Source organism: Antechinus flavipes, chromosome 5 (genome assembly GCF_016432865.1).
Source record: "Antechinus flavipes isolate AdamAnt ecotype Samford, QLD, Australia chromosome 5, AdamAnt_v2, whole genome shotgun sequence".
Taxonomy (NCBI): Eukaryota; Metazoa; Chordata; class Mammalia; order Dasyuromorphia; family Dasyuridae; genus Antechinus; species Antechinus flavipes.
In genome coordinates this window covers 36,029,340-36,046,028 of record NC_067402.1, presented here as the reverse complement: position 1 = coordinate 36,046,028, position 16,689 = coordinate 36,029,340, and the positions used below count along the sequence as shown (strand labels likewise).

Genomic DNA, 16,689 nt, shown 5'->3' with positions numbered 1-16,689 from the left:
TATTTTGCTATTCATCCCTTTAGAGCTGGCAGCTACCAATGTCCTCATTGTTTAAATGAGGAATATGAAGTTAAGGAGTACTGAAGTGATTTATTTGCTCAAAGTCACATAGTTCCTAAGTGCTGGGATTCTGATTCCACAACCAGGACTCTTTCAGCAATGTCTGGTGGGATCAACCCTAGTTAAGTCTCAAAGAAAGGAATCCAGTAGACTTAAAACTACTTGTTTTCTGCCAATTTAATTCAATCGGCACTTTTACAGGAACTCTGTCCATGGATAGGACAGGTGGAAGCTCAGAGAAAGGCATTTGGAGAGAGCAGGAAAATAAAGGTGCATAAAACAAGGATCCTATTCTCAAGGATTTTCTAGTCCATATTACAAAGTCTATAAAAAGGCTTTTTAAATTTTTCATACTTGCAAACACCTTTTTTGCCCAAGAAATTTTTATGCTATACCTTCTTGAATCTGGAGTGTTTGTCGGTATTTGTGCATTTGAAGTGCAGAGTGTGTATGTGTTCAGAACAAAGGCTGCAATTCAGTCCCATGATGTAACATGGGCAAGCACTGCCAGAAAACACCTCAGATTCATTACACATTTGATTTTGAATTAATTTTTGGTCATAATTCAGAGATCTTTTGCTGCTGCCAAATTTTTCCCCCATGCAGTTACTCAACCCCATATGTGGTCATGACCAACAGTTTAAGAAAGTTTTGGTCTATAATACTAGCCTTAAAAATGTGTACGTGTAAAAATGTGAATTTTCAAAAATAAATTCAGGTCACTATAGGACATTTTTTCCTGAGAAACTTTAGTCTTCTTCCATTTTTAAATCTTTTAAAAAATCTTTTTCAAAGATGGTGATATATGGATAAAATTCATTTATACAGGATTCCTTCAATTTAAGTCCTTCAGGCATTTTTTTCAATGAGCGATTACAACAATAATTATAAACAGCATTCATATATTTATACAAAGAGATTTACTGTTTATAAAGCACATTCAATGCACGATAGGAAATGTTATCTTAATTCTGCAGAAAAAGAAAAAGGCTTTAGGAGGATTGGGTGACCTGAGGCTTATCCTATGAGGGACACTTACTTACTTGATTTCATATTCATTTTGTATATCTCTATATAGAGATATATAAACAGATCTATATCCTAGTGCTTGGCCTATCAGAAGCAGCACTTAATGCCTGATATGATATAAATGAAACAAATTAATTCTCTTCTGTTTTAAAAACAGGTTGGAGAGAGTTTAAGATACAATACATATCTTCAAATAGATAAAAAACTGTAATGGAGAAGATAGGCCTGGAAGACAGAGTTCTAGCCATAAAGTAAAAATGACAAGGAGGCAGAGTTCTGCTTAAGGAATCACTTAAAATTAATTGGAACTTTTCAAAAATGGAAAAGACAAGTCTTGTGAGATATTGTAAATTGCCCATCGCTAGAAATATTCAAGCAGAAGCTGGATTGCATGTATGGGGTTCCTCAATTATGTGGGTGCTATAATGTTCTTTACAATCCTGATAATCTATAATAAATATGCCCTCCAAAAATTATGGGATGGGAAAGAATATATGTATAATCTCTACCATCCTATTACTTTTCAAAGGATACTTTATGGAACATGCAGTGTGTAGTCAATTAAAAAAACAAATCTACTTCATCATAAAAGATCAAGCTAAGTTTGTCATACATTATATCTGTATAATGGAAAAGTGGAATATCAAAGATCATTTCTGTCATTTTGTCTGACATGGTAAGAAATAGTCAAGTTCAAAGGAAAAAAATTTTGACAAAAGTAGCCAAAATCCTAGAAATGTTTCTTTAAAAACAGCACTTAGGTATGATGTACACAGATAGATATAAATACATCATTCATTAAATACAACTCACATCTGGGTTTTATTATACTCCGTAAAATATACAGGAATCTTGATGTACTGAAAGAGTGCAAGTATACAGTATTCAAGCAATCACTATTTCTATGTACATGCTCATTAATTATTCAAAAACCCCACAAAATTATCAAATAGATCAAAATACTGTTCTGTGTTTTCACACTTTTATGTTCAGAAAACCAGCTGATAATTTACAATGTCATTAAGGTTTCCAGTTTCACCATTAAAAAAAAAAAAAGAAAAAATAAAATTGGGAATCAATTTGCCGCAATTTATTGTACTTTCTCTGACATGCAAGATGGCCTTAACATGACTGAGCAATTTCACTTGAAAAGTGAATTATGGTTAAAAGCAGAACCAAATAAAATAGTTACCTTCCTAACAATTCAAACCTCAGTTTTCTTCGAAAAGTTTGTAATCCTCTTTCATTTGTCGGGAAATCTTCAGCAGACTGACTCGCTGACCCCAATCCTCCTCCTCCTTTCTATCAAGAGTGGTGTGCTATCAAAGACATGTCTGAACAGGATCCACATGTTTGCATTTGTATTAAAAAAAAAAAAAAAAGTTGAACAACAAATAATTCTTCCAAAGAACCTGACATTACACCTTTGGAAAATAGGGGATATATATATTTTTGATTTTCACCATACTTCTGGATTTAAATAATATGAAACAAATGTAATGAGGAGGCACAAAAAATAATTTCAGTAACCAAAGTACATGTTATAAAAAAAATGGATGAGTTGCTGGAGGAAAAAAAATTATTTTCCGGACCAGACAGACAGCTGCAACAGGGTGTCATGAAATGACCTTCCAATTTGCATTAAGTTTCACTGTTCCCTAGCAGTCTTTTCAGCATATTTTAAATAACAATAGCTCAATTTTAAATTCTAAATTTAACCATCTAAAACTGTGCAACAATAATTATCTCGGGTTCCCCCCCCTCCATTCTTTTTTTTTTTTTTTTTTACACTGTACATGTATCAACCCTGGCTGCATCAGTTAACTGGTTTTCAATTTTAACATTATAAAAGTATGACAATTTTTTCTTTAAAATTTTATCTAAAAGAAAAAACAAAACTTAAAAATACATCTGCTTTCTCTCATTGTACATTTAAATACAGTATCAGAAGGCTTTCAGATTTTTGCTTTTTTTTTGTTTTTTTAAAAATCAAACTTTAAAACCAAATTTGAACTTCATTTTTAGAAATATTACAGTTTGGTTTAGATAAGTTTTCAATTAACCTATTCCAGTTTCCACAAAAAAGTTATTAGATTAAAAAACCTTTAAGTTATTTGGTCCTTTGGCAATTTGCTGTGCAACAATGCCTACTGTACCAAACTTTTATTGCCTTCAGATTGAATTAGTTTTATTGATAGGGTTTTAAATGTAGTGTCCTTTTTTCTTGTACAATAGTGTTGCTTGTCTACACAGACTAGCATGTATAGTGTCCCAAAATTACGTCTTACTCCTCAACACCAAATTAAACCAAGTTGTCTTGACATTACTTTTAGCTCTGAATTTCAAGTCCACTTCAAGGCTTTATCAAGTAGCTCCTTTTAAAAAACTTGGCTTTAAAAATCTTCTTCTACATGTCAGCATGTAGACTCTCCACTACGAGCCCTCTTCCTTGAGGCTGATTTTGCATTTGAACACAAAGTGCTCTTTTCTGGGACTGGACTTGGTCTTCACACAAGAAACCATTCAGTAAGTCTCTGAATCAGAATCATTAAGTTCATCCTCTTCCGTGTAAGGGTAGCCATCTTCCCTGCCAATGTTGTTGAAACTGCAGTAAGAACTATGCTCACTGCGCATGATTGGCAAGGGGTCAAAGGTGACAGTCTTTGAGGTGTTAGTGTAATGATTAATGGCACTGAACGTTAGGGACGGAATTGTGCTACTTGATGAAATAGGCATCATGGTGGCCAGAATGAGGGCTAGACAATCAGCCACATCCTTATTGGGAGCACAGGCCAAAGCTGGGGTGTACCCTAGAATTAAACATAAAATGAAATCCTTAAAACAGATTTTATTCAAAGTTTCTTAGAAAATCAAAGGATCACCAATCTTAATATATGCCTAAAAAACAAAAAAACTTACTTATATAAAACCTTGAGGAAACATTTTTATTGGTTTCCTTCATATTTTTTAATCCTGTATATTTTTATGCACATATTCAAACTTAATTTATAAACACTGTCGTCATTAAATATTAAACCTATGACTTCAGAGAGCCAGCTCAGTTCTCTAGTGACTAGTGTCACTACAGTGAATATCGCAGAGCTACTGAATGTCAGTCAACAAGCATCTAGCCAGGACTTCTATGTGCCATGCACTGTAAGGACCAAGGATCCAAAGAAAGGCATAAGAAAGCTACTATTCCAAAGGAGACAAGATGTAAATAGCCAGTTGAATACATCCAGAGGGCACTAAAAGTAATCTCAGAAGCCAAGTCACTCACAGCTGAGAGACCATGAAAGAGCTCTTCAGGAAGACAGACTTGAACAGAGTTCCGAACAAGCGGGAGACATGAACAGGCAAAGGGAGAGCAGGAAATGGGAGATGATGGGAAACAAGGAATGGGCCAGTGAAGCATCCTGGGGTCCCAGGTACAACTAGGAGTGTGGTGGAGAGGTCTGGGCCCAGGAGTCAGCAAGCCCTGAATTCCAATATGGCCTCATATAATTCTGAGAAAGTCATTTTTCTCTGAGTGCCTCAGTTTCCTCATCTGTGAGGAAATGGCAAAACTGCTCCCATGTCTCTGCCAAAAAAAGCCTTAAATGGGGGCATGAAGAATTGAAAAAAAAAATAAACAACCATAACCACAACCACAGCAGCTGGGTTACTAAGGGGACTGGGGAGGAGAAGAAAGTCTAAAAATGGAAAGGCAGGAAGGACCACCTATCCAAGTCCTGTGGTTTCTGTTAAGACACAACTTTGCTCACTGGGCCTTCCCAGCGGTAGCTGCCCATGTACTGTGTCTACTGGCTCCCACTGATTTGTCTCTGTCTCATGCACTCCATGAGACTGCAGGCTCATGTGAAAACCCTCTGGTCAGAAACTCAAGGCACCTGAAGAACCTGCTTTCTGAGTCTGACCCCTGACCCCTTCTCTTGAAGGAGTCTCCTGACCCCCATTTAAGGCTTTTTTGGGCAGAGACATGGGAGCAGTTTTGCCATTTGCCAGAATCAGTGCCAGGGGCTCCCTATGACTTTCAGAACTTGTTTGGCTTCCAACCCTTCATAGCTCAGCTCTGGAAGCCCTTGCCTTTGATCTGATGACCCAGGCCACCTTCACGTCCGTGGCTGGCAGTCTCTCCCTTCTATCTCCTCCTCCTGACTTCCTTCGAGCCTCAGCTCATGTCCCACTTTCTTCATAAACACTCTTCTTTCTGGGTTTAACCTATCTATAACTTATTTGTATAGCTGTCTGCATGTCATATTCCACACAAGGCTGGGAGAGCAAAAAATTAAATACTTTTTGCCTTTCTTTGTAACCCCAGAGCTCAGTGTAGTGCTTAGCACACAGCAGGCACTAAATGTTCATTGACTGATCAACTTGGTAAAATCCATTATCTGCTACATACATCCAGTAGCAGAGATTTCCAAATTATACTTTAGGTGTCTCAACTTCACTTAACATATAATTTTATATATTTTTAAAAAATTAAATTGACTAGTTTCTAAAAATAAAGGTATAGTGTAAACCTATAGTTTTTGATGCATGCACAGAATTAATAAAATCAATTCAGATGATTTTAATCAGCTTTATGTAAAAATCTTCCTCAGATTTCAGAAATCCTTCAGTTCCTTAGCTGTGAATTTCCTGATTGTCCTATCCTGTTGGCATTAGCATTTTGCAAGCTGCATTCTGAAGAAACAAGAGCTCTAGATTTCGCACAAGAGAGACACGGTATTTGTGAGTCTTGACTTTCTGACATAATCATATGACCCCAAGAAAGTCAATCTCAGCTCAGAATTTGTTTTGTCATTTTAAAATATGGATGACAAAATTACAGATCCTCAGAATTGCAAAGAGATCCTCAGGGGACTAGCCTACTTATAAATAAATTAAAATCAACTCTACGAAATTTCCCCCTCGTAGTGAATTCTATTTTGCTTGAAGATTTCTAAGAAAACCTTTCTTCTAAGACAACCCATTCCACTTTGGGGCTAGTTCTAATTTTGGGTTTTTTTCTTTCTACTGAATCTAAATATCTCTTTCTCTGTAACTCCAACTACTGTTTTTGTTGCTTTTTGGCTAAGTAAAGGAAGTCCAATCTTTCTCCAAAATAATATCTCTTATTTAAAAGAAAGTTATTATGTCTTCCCCAATCTTTCTCTTCTCTAAGTTAAACTCTCTTCTCTAAGTTAAACTATCTTAAATTCCTCTGATAATCTTTGTATCATTTCAAGACCTTTTCTAGTCCTGCTCACATATGTATACATGGACCTGATGGAGAAAATAATCCTCACACTATCTATGTTACAGATTTTTGCTTTATAAATACTAAAGTACTGCATAATGTGAATGCTTATTCCCAGTACTCAACAATAATGATTTTATATCCCCTCACATGAAATGCAGATCACCCAAAAGCAATGAAGCACTTAAAATCATTTAAATTTAGATTTATATCAAGCAATGAGACAGAGACCTTACCATTTTCATCTACAGCAAGCACACTTGCTCCTTTTCCCAAAAGTTCTTGTACTACTACCGTGAGTCCATTTCTGGCAGCAACATGTAAGGGTCTGAAAAAGCAAACACACATGGTTGATCATGAGTAATTTTGCAGCTGCATGGAAAAATGCAACAATTTAACTGACTAAACTGTCACTTTATAAATAAAAAGATAAACCTGTGCATAGGCACAGAATCCTCAATGAGATAGAGTGTCAGACTAGATGCCAAAACAGAGTGGGAAGATCCACACTGGAATGAGGAAAAGAGACTGATCTAAATAGCAAAACTAGACATTTAATTAGCAGTCCAAATATAAGCTGTAATAGTTCCTCCTGCCAATCTAGCCCGTACAACTCTAGGAATTACAGAGTTGAAGAGGACATCAAAAGTCATCTAATTTCACCTCTTAACCAAAAACATGAATCTCATTTAATCATCTCTGATTAGTAATCATCTAGAATCTATCTGAATAACTCCAATGATGGGGAAGAGAATTTGCTACTTACTGAAGCAGCCCAATTTACCTTAAAGAAACCTAGTTGACAATTTTTTCTAATTTACAGTTAAATCTGCCTCCCTGTAACTTTCACCCATTGGTCTTTCTTACAATACCATAAACCCCAAAAGAATAAAAAATGACTATTATACAGTGGGCTATGATAACCAACTGATATAGTGGCTCTAAGCAGGCTGTCACATGTCATTAACTAACAGAGAACTTTGAAAATGAACAGAATAAAAGATGTCATCAGGGAAATGTGTGATAGGAAGCTGGGGATGACTGCCCAAGTGCTGTTCCAACAGACAGCTTATCGATTGTCACTTAAGGCCAATCCCCCTCTGGACACACTGAGTATCTGAAGACAGTGATCATCTCTTTTTCAACCTAAAAGTCCTCAATAGCTTCAATTAGTATGATCAGTATGACTCTGGGGACTCTTGCCACATCTTTTTCAGGACATACTCCAGAAATGCACAGGCCTGACCATCTTCCTCCCTACTCAAGTGACTTCCAGTCACTATCTCTATCACACCAGACTGCTTTTTATGACTCCATTATGACCTATTTTTCTTTCTTAAGGTCTGACTTGGCTAGGATGGCCTCCTTACCCTTAGAATGGAAGCATTCCTAACCCACTGACCTGCCAGCACTTTGACTCCAGGCAGACTCATACTTGTTCCATATATGACACTGGGTTTCTCCTGATTACCACTGAAGGCCGTGCTCATACTCTAGAGGCAGAGAATGATGGCTTCATGTTCTCTTCAGACCTTCATACATTGCTGAGCACATGGCAAACACTCAATAAATGCTTGTTTTCTACTTGATCTCTATTAAAATTTTATCTTGTAGCTTCCACTCACAATTCCATTCTTCAAGATATTCCTATGTAACATTTTTTTCATCTATTATATTAGTTTAGCAATGTCAATCCTATCCTTCCCAGGTTATTATATCACTTTTATAGATGGTTTTGCCTAAAATATTTCAAAAGTATTATGAATCTTTTTGATTGGTAAAAATTAAATCTTATCAGTTTTAATAATTTATGAATTGCAACTATTCACTCATCCACACCATCCACAGACACAAAATTCACTCATCACTTTACATTTATATCCTGGTATATCAAAGCAGAAATGAGAAATACTCACGTTTGCAAAGCTGCATTGGTTGCATTGATGAGGTTTCTATCTGTTATCTTTTCCAGGATTAACAAGGCACTAGTTTCATGACCCTAAAAATAGAACCCAAAACTTTCTTTTTGAAAACTTAATCTTATTTATGACAAATTTTACATGTGTCATGTATTACCCTGGTTAACAGTTAGTGAACAGTTAAATCTTGATTTCTTATAAATATTTATTTTAGAGGCTAACAGGTTAAAAGCAACGACTTCTGTCCCGATTACAATTTTCAATATATCAAAATATTTTTGTTGATATATAAAAACTTGATTTATATGATTAATGATAAAGATTTTGCCCCAATCAATTTAAAATTCATTTTTATTGTACTATACTCTCTAATAATCCTGTATACAGTATTCAATAATACCACTGCTTAAAATTTTTTTTTAAAAATGAAAACATGTACCTACCTTACTGCATGCCAAATGGAGTGCTGTGTTTTTACTGTTATCTTGTAGAGTCAGGTCTGCATTAGCACTGCTAACTAGCATCTCTGTGGGGAAGAAGAGAATTAGAAGGAGGGGAAATTGCAGAAATTCTTACATAAGGAACATCATCTCAGTAATATAATCATGTTGAAATGAAGAATATGAAGTGAAAACAAAAAAGAATCCCAAAATATCTGTAGCAACAGCACGCCAGTTTATAAAATATAATCAAGCAAAACAATTCAACTAGACTTGGAAACCTCAAGTTTCAATTTATTGGGGCAAATGAAAACATTAGTCAATGACTAAAAATTTAGTTAGCAAGGGGCAGCTAGGTGGAACAGTGGATAGACCACCAGCTCTGAAGTCGGGAGGATCTGAGTTCAAATCTGGCCTCAGGCACACTTCTTAAGCTGTGTGACTCTGGGCAAGTCCCTTGATCCCAATTGCCTCTGCAACCCCCCCCCCCAAAAAAAAGAAAAATTTAGTTATTAAGATTTGTAAATTTCAGTAGCAAATACTACATAGTACTTTGTTTATTCTACAAACACCAATTGTGCCCTTTCCTGTAGAAAGTTACTTTTGACTTTGTGCATTACATGTAATTAATATGATTTACAGGAATAATGGAATCCCTTTCATTTCTTTACCAACAGTATTTGTCTGTCCATTCTCCGCAGCCATCATTAGAGGTGTTTTGCCAGAAGAATCTACAGAATTTACTTGAGCGTTATGACTGAGGAGCAGCTGTAAACACTCTACATGATCTGTGAAGGCAGCTGCATGAAGAGGGGTTCTGTAATACAACAAAACTCACAGTTATTAAAGTTTCACACTTTTTATTACTAGAATAAAATTATTCTTCAGTTTTGTAGACTTTTAGAGTTGTGAAAGAATTTTTAAGATAACTGGTTCACTCATTTTCTCCAATAACAAATTCTTGAATTTTACAAATTATTAATTTAAGGTTGAGAGGGTAAATTCAATTTCATACTTCCAGCAAATGGGACAGACCTGAATCTCTCCTGATTCTTAGTTTAGTATTCTTTTAAAAAATTTCAGACTATAATAAAATTATTTCCAAGACAGAAATTGGTTGGCAAATTGACTTGGAACATTTTCCCTCACATTCTTCCTATATATAACATTTATATGCTAGTAACTCAAGTGGACCTTGAATTAGAAATGATTAGTATACTAGAGATAATTTTTTGTATCATTGATCTTATTTGTCAAATAAACATGCTTCTAGGAAAAAAATGAAGAAATCTTTTCATTTGAACTAGATGCAATAAAATACATTCAGGCTTTTCTAGTATAACAAACTATCCTGAACTCTATTAGGTTTAAAAAAAACTTATGCATGTTTACCCCAAAACAAATAATAACAGGATAACAACAACAATAATAATAACAATAAATAATAACAGGACTGGAACTAACATATTAAGAAGGCTAATTCTTACAAAAAGCAAGCTATGATGAGTGAGTTCTTACCTTCCTTTTGAATCTGTTGAATTTACAATGCCAGTGCCCAATGTATCTATTAACATTTCAGCAGCACTTTCATTATCATTTATCCTATGAAAAACAAAAAGCTGGTTACTTAGGGTTCAAGCGAATTTATTTTTAGTGTTATAAACAAATGTGATTTATTTTGGCTTTCTTACACAGCACAATGTAATGGGCTGAAAGAATTTCCTTCCATTTTCTGGAAGACTTCCTGTTCCAAGAGAAGTTCAACGCACGTTTCGTGTCCTAAATAAGTAAAAAATAAACAAACATAAAAACTTATTAAAATTCAAAGTTATTAAAGCTAAGCTAAATGTATGTGATGGGACTTAAAACATTAAAATGGCCAATTTATTAAAATCTTAAGGCAGCATACCATATTCAGGTATATCTGGTCATCAGAGGGAAACTGTAAGACACCTACTTAGAACAACAATAGTGGCAGCTTATCAGCATTTTATAATGTTATCCCTATCACTAGTTCTCTTATTTTTTCTTAAGTCTGAAAATTTTTGTGTCAATAGAGTCAGTTTATACATCACCATGTCTGAATATATCCTTTCTTCCTTCTCTACTCATTAAACACTGCTTGCAAGAAAGAATTTTGAGAAAAAAATGCAACTTAGTAAAATCAAGTCAAGTCAACAAGTCATCAAGCACTTAACTACATCCCAGGCACTGCTTTAAAGGATACAGAGATGAGCAAAAAAGAAAGACATCCCTGCTATCAATGAGCTTACATTCTAATCATCAGAAGCAGAGTAAGGAGGGAAAGACTGATGGATACCTGGCCTGGATCCTTCCTGCATGGAAGTTTCAGGAAAATTCACCAGGAGCATGAGCTGCAGGCCAAAAGGTGCTGTTAGGGTCAGAAGGCAGTTAAGTGATGGTGGCAAGAGTCAATGCAGACCGGGGAGACAAAGGATGTTGGGTTAGCTAGGGCTCTTCTTAATCTATCAACTGTTTTGACAATTTATGCAATATTCCCAAGTCCAGAGGAAAAAGGGGGTGGGGGAGGGGAGGAGGTAGGCTGCATTTTCTTGCCTCTTTCTATGGCAAGTGAATGAGTCTAGTTTCTGAGGCCCAGACTAATTAAGCATGGAAAAGTTTATCATCAGTAGATTAGGCACTTGGTGAAAGTATTCCTTAAAGAGTGGTAAAGTCAAGTTGGAAGAGATGATTTTGTTGTATGGCCAAAGACATCAAGAAACATAATTTCATGGGACAATGTCATCTCATATTGCTGAACTCATGAAAAGACAACCATAAAAATGATTGTGGCATATTTGCTAACATTGACTTTAGAGGATAAAGACAAATTCCATGAAGAATTTAGTAAGCCTAAACAAACTAAAATAACATATTCTCAGTGACTTCAATACAAAGGATGGTGAAAAATAATTTGAAAACATGGAAGGGAATGAGAAAAGACTTGTAGATTACATAGAAGCTTCATATCTTTATATCGTGAATAATTTTTTTGAGAAAAGAATTAGTAGGGAGAATTACATAACTTACTCTCAAAAAGAAACTGAATAAACTATAAATGAGATAGATTTACAAATGAATTCTATCATTTAAGGAATAACTAATTCCATTATTATTTAAATTATATGAATAGGAAAAGAGATCCTATCAAATCTCTTAAATGATACAAATACAACTGAATACAAACACCCTAAGAGAATGTGTGTGCATGCGCGTGTATATGAGTGCATGTGGACATGCGTGGATGCTAAATGATAAATAAAATGGAGAAGGAAATTATCTTTTGGATATATGGACAGAAGAGCATGACCAAACCAGGAATAGATTAGAAGATAAAATGAACATTTAAACACAAAAAATTAAAAAGTTTTTGTACAAATAAAACCAATGCAGTTAAAATTAGGAAACAGCTGGGGGAAAAATCTTCACAACAAATTTCTCTGACAAAGGTCTCATTTCTAACACAATTAATGATTAATTTATGAGAAAAAGAGCCATTTCCAAGAAAAAAAATGGACAAAGAAACTGAAGTAATGAAGATGTTAAATTCCAAATCATGAATAATTAGAGAGATGCCAATTAAAGCAACTCTGAGGTTCTTCCTTACATGCTTCAGACTGGCAAAGATGTTAATAATGGAAATTATACATTAGAGTGGTTAAAGAAAAATATTAATCATGTACCACTGGAAGCTGTGCTAACAATTTAGCTACCTTTTTTCCTTAAAGTTTTTAGGTTTGAATCTTCGGGCATTCACAATCTGTCTTTCTAACCTCATGCTGCATTATATTCCGTGTCCACACACCCCTTCTGATACTATGTGACTCAGCTATACCAACTTTCCTTGTACTTCCCACCTCTCTAGGCGGTGGCCTAGAAAGCTTTCCCTTCTAATGGAGGGTCTTAGAATCCCTGGCTTCCCTCGATCACAGAGCTCAAATGCCACCTTCTGTTGAAAACTACTTCATCTATTCAATCTCCATGTCTTTGTGCCAGATATCCGCAATATCTGACTCACAAAATCCCTCACCTCAACTCAAAATACCACCTTCTTCTCAACAGTTTCCCTGATCCTTCTATTTTTAGTGCTTTACTCATTTAAAAATCTTGTATTTATTTGTATTATGTACTTATTGTATATACTTGTTTTCCTCATTAGAAAGTAAGCTGCTAAATAGGGTTTATATATATCCTCAGGGCCTAGCATAATACCAAGCATAAAGCAGGTATTTAATAAATCTTTGCTGATTGATATTTATATAAATAGTGGAAATGATACAAGTGCAAGGAAAGAACTTATTATAAAGAAAATAGCTAAACTGGATGAAATAGAAGTAAAGTCTTTACTCAACAAAAGCATAATGTATCTTAAGGGAAAAAGATCTTTAGGAGGAAAATATGATAAAAACACTGACATCCACAATCTATGAGATCTGACATGAATATAATATAAGTAATCATTTATCCACTGTGAAAGGGATAAAAAGTACTATACTAAGAGAAATATTCATTACACTGTCTGAAATACAACTTTAAACTCATATATTGGCATAAATAACTTCAAAACAATGAAATTAAAGATTGATGGGCTGTAGGGATTAGGCATGTGAAGTATTGGGTTACAAGAGGAGGAAGAACAAGGATGGGGACAAGGCAATCCTTTTAATCCTAACTGATTTATATTCTCTACTTTTTCTTTTCCTGCTCTCCTCAAACCTCTGGTTGTTATCAACTTTGCTCCCCCAAGACACACCTGTTCTTTCCTCCATCTCCCAGACTCTGTGCTGTGGCCTAGAAGGCTTTCCCTTCTAATGGAGGGTCTTAGAATCCCAGACTTCCCTAAATCACTAGAGCTCAAAAGGCCATCTTCTATTGAGAAGGTCCCCTCCCACCTCACCACCTGTTAAACTTCTATCCTCATAGTACATGTCAATTATACCTATTTATATACATCTTGTTCCCCTCATCTGAATATAAACTCTTTAGGGATGGGACTAATTTTTCTTTGTATACTCAGAATTTAGCATAGTGCTTGATCTCAGAGTAGGTGGTTGATGCTAATTATTTGATTCATTGTCTCCTTCCAGAGCCGCTTTGTATTGATTTTCTTGGTTTTGGTTTTTAATAGGGGACAGAGAAACAAATAATTAGCCACTTATTAATCAACCAATAGGTCTTATACTAAGCAGGAGCTGAGATTAAAAAAAAATAAATAAGGTTCCTGCCTATTTAGGAGTCTTCCATTCTTATGTAGGAGATACAATATCATCAAGGAAAAGTGAATTCATTTGGCTTAAATAAATCAACTGATCATGCTCAGAGATGAAAAGGGAAATTGTGCTATGCATAAGAGATACCTTGTGAGATGGAAAGTTGTGAACAGAAAAAACCAAATATGCCAATCTAGTTAGAACCAAGTAAATAAATTTACCAGAGTAAATAATGAACATAAAAAGTGAAGCTGGGACCAAGAACTTAAGGGCATTTAATATCAATCCTGTTTTGCAAAGTTAAGTTTGAGTCACCTATGGAATATTCAGTTGAAAAGGTTTTATAGACAGTTGGAACTCAGGAAAGGTGACAGTCAAGTATGTAGATCTAGCAGTCATCTAAATGAGAAATAGCATTCGCATCCATATAAAGGAATGAGATTATTCAGGAAGAGTACAAAGACAAGATGACAGAAAAGTACTGGGGTACACTTAGGCTTCACAAAAGAACGTGAAAATGATTAATCCAACAGGAAAAAAACGCAAGAATAGTTATTTTGTTCACATTTATATAGAGTTTCTTTTTACTAAACTTTAGTTTATAGAGTTAGTATTTTATTTTTTGGTATAGTTTTTCAGTGGTTATCAGATGCTATAAAATCTTATTTTATTGCCTCATGGTAACCTGGAGATGACTATACATTTTTGCAGGTAAGAGAAGGCATATAGATAAATTCTAACATGCTGCAAAGTATGGTACTGGAAAAAGTTTATGTCTATTCTAAGAATCAGACTACTTAAGTTTGGAGAGGCCCATTTTTAAGAGGCTGGCCATGGGAATCTATGAAACAAAGAAAAATACAAAACAGTCTTTAGTTTTGTGAAACCCCATTCTACTTCAGCACTGGACAGGAATCTCATATTAAGATTAAAAAATGAGACCTAAAAAGTGTCTTCCAAGCTGACGACAATAGCTCAGCCTAAGCTTCCACTTGCTATAAGATTTAGTAGCCAAAGTTAAAGATAATGTTAATAAACACCTAAAGATATGATGATTCATACCCACACCATTCTGCCTTTATCAGTGTTGAAGTAGAATGATGAAAATTTTCATTTTAAAAAATTTAGGAAAATTTAGTAGAAGTGGAGTATACCAAATAATCTAATGAAAAAAATGATACTGAATACATTGTAATAAAGAAGAAACTACTGGTTACTAATTTATGAATTATTCAATTCATATCAATTGTTTGTGGAAAGTCAGCTTATTGACATACGTAAAGAACAAAATCAACACCCAACTAGAAGGAAAGGAGACAAATGATATGTCACTAAAGCAACATCAATTTGATTTTTATTTAAACAAGTTGACACTAAAAGAGAAAGAAAAAAAGTTATAGGGAGAAATAAAACAGTAAAACTTTAATAGTTATAGATTTCATTGTATCCCTTTCACTCTAGAAAAATCTAATAATTCACATGTCTCTTTCACTCTCCTAAAAACCTCAAACAAGGAAGGAGCTAGGGACTTGTAACAGGTTACATGATAGATCTCTGGAAATTACTGCATAGAAACACAGGGGTATATGTATTTCTCAGCTGTGCATGGCAACTTTATTAATCCTAAAAAATTAAAGGATCTGACAATTTCAAAGATAATAAAAAATGATGACAACATTCCAAAATATTTGGAATAATGCTTAGAAAAACTATTTACATTTCTATATACTTTCTTTGAGAGATAAAACAAATAAAATATTTTCTTCAAGAGAATTGCAGCCATATCTAACAAAACAAACTTCTATGAAGTTTTTGAGTTCTTTGAGAAAAAAATAGGCAAGTAAAGACTGCATTTTCATAGCCACACAACTGATTGAAAGCTGTAGACTGTAAAATTCCTCTGTGTTTATAGCTTTTTGACTTTGGGAAGGCTTAAAACTACTCAAGTATTTCCCATGCATATGCCAAAGTCATAGGAGATATCTTTGAAAGATAAAATAACAGAAAATTTCTTCTCTACATGGTGATCTCAAGCAAGGTATAAAACAGAAAGGTTATAGGCTTTCAAAAAGTGGTTATTACCAATTGTGGAGGACGTTCAGCATCAGAAAAACAAAAAGAAAGAATTCTCTATAGATTCTTAATGAACATTCATTAAGTTTTATTCACAGGATAAACAAAAATCTTGATCCCTGAAATCAGTATTAATCTGATGGTCAAATTTTAAGAATGAAAAAACCTGATAAGTAACATACAGAGCCAGAATTGGGAATCTGAACAGGGCTTTGACCCAAAATGAGTAGTCTAGAAGACACAAGAAGGCACACATCTCTACAGTACAGTAGAAACAAACAAGAGATGTAGTTGGCAGATACCACAATAGATTTCCTTCCCATTCTCTGTACCATAAAAAACACATCTTTATGGTTTCTGTCCTATCTCTATAAGTCACAGTGCTTTCCTTCACTAAGCATTGTAATCTTTTAAGCCCCACACCATCTTCCCTCCCATGATATGTGGGAGAGGAACTTAGCTGAAGACTTTCTGGTGGAGTACAAAGAGCAAATTATTCCAAAAATGATGGATAGAGCTAGATGATCCCTTGGTTTTTCCAAGGATACTTAGCCCAACACTTAATAATTATGGAGTTCATTGAGGAGGTTCCACAGATGTGTCCTAGGGTTTGGTAAAATCACATACAAAAGTTCTTTAAAAGCCCTTAGGCTATAAATTCTATCCCTAAGGCATTATAGTAATCTTGTTCC

The 16,689-nt window shown here is 34.7% G+C and overlaps 1 protein-coding gene across 2 annotated transcripts in view; it reads right to left on the bottom strand.

Moving 5' to 3' along the window:
• Window positions 1-1,887: 1,887 nt before the first annotated feature.
• ANKRD28 (ankyrin repeat domain 28) overlaps window positions 1,888-16,689 on the bottom strand; it is a 165,703-nt gene continuing 150,901 nt past the window's right edge. For both annotated transcript variants that reach the window (XM_051963115.1, XM_051963114.1), the window contains exons 22-28: window positions 10,385-10,472; window positions 10,212-10,295; window positions 9,365-9,510; window positions 8,697-8,779; window positions 8,251-8,333; window positions 6,571-6,662; window positions 1,888-3,899 (exon numbers count right to left, since the gene is read on the bottom strand). In XM_051963115.1, the coding sequence (XP_051819075.1) occupies window positions 3,613-3,899; window positions 6,571-6,662; window positions 8,251-8,333; window positions 8,697-8,779; window positions 9,365-9,510; window positions 10,212-10,295; window positions 10,385-10,472 (863 nt within the window). In that variant the 3' untranslated portion in view covers window positions 1,888-3,612. The remainder of the gene's footprint in view (window positions 3,900-6,570; window positions 6,663-8,250; window positions 8,334-8,696; window positions 8,780-9,364; window positions 9,511-10,211; window positions 10,296-10,384; window positions 10,473-16,689) is intronic.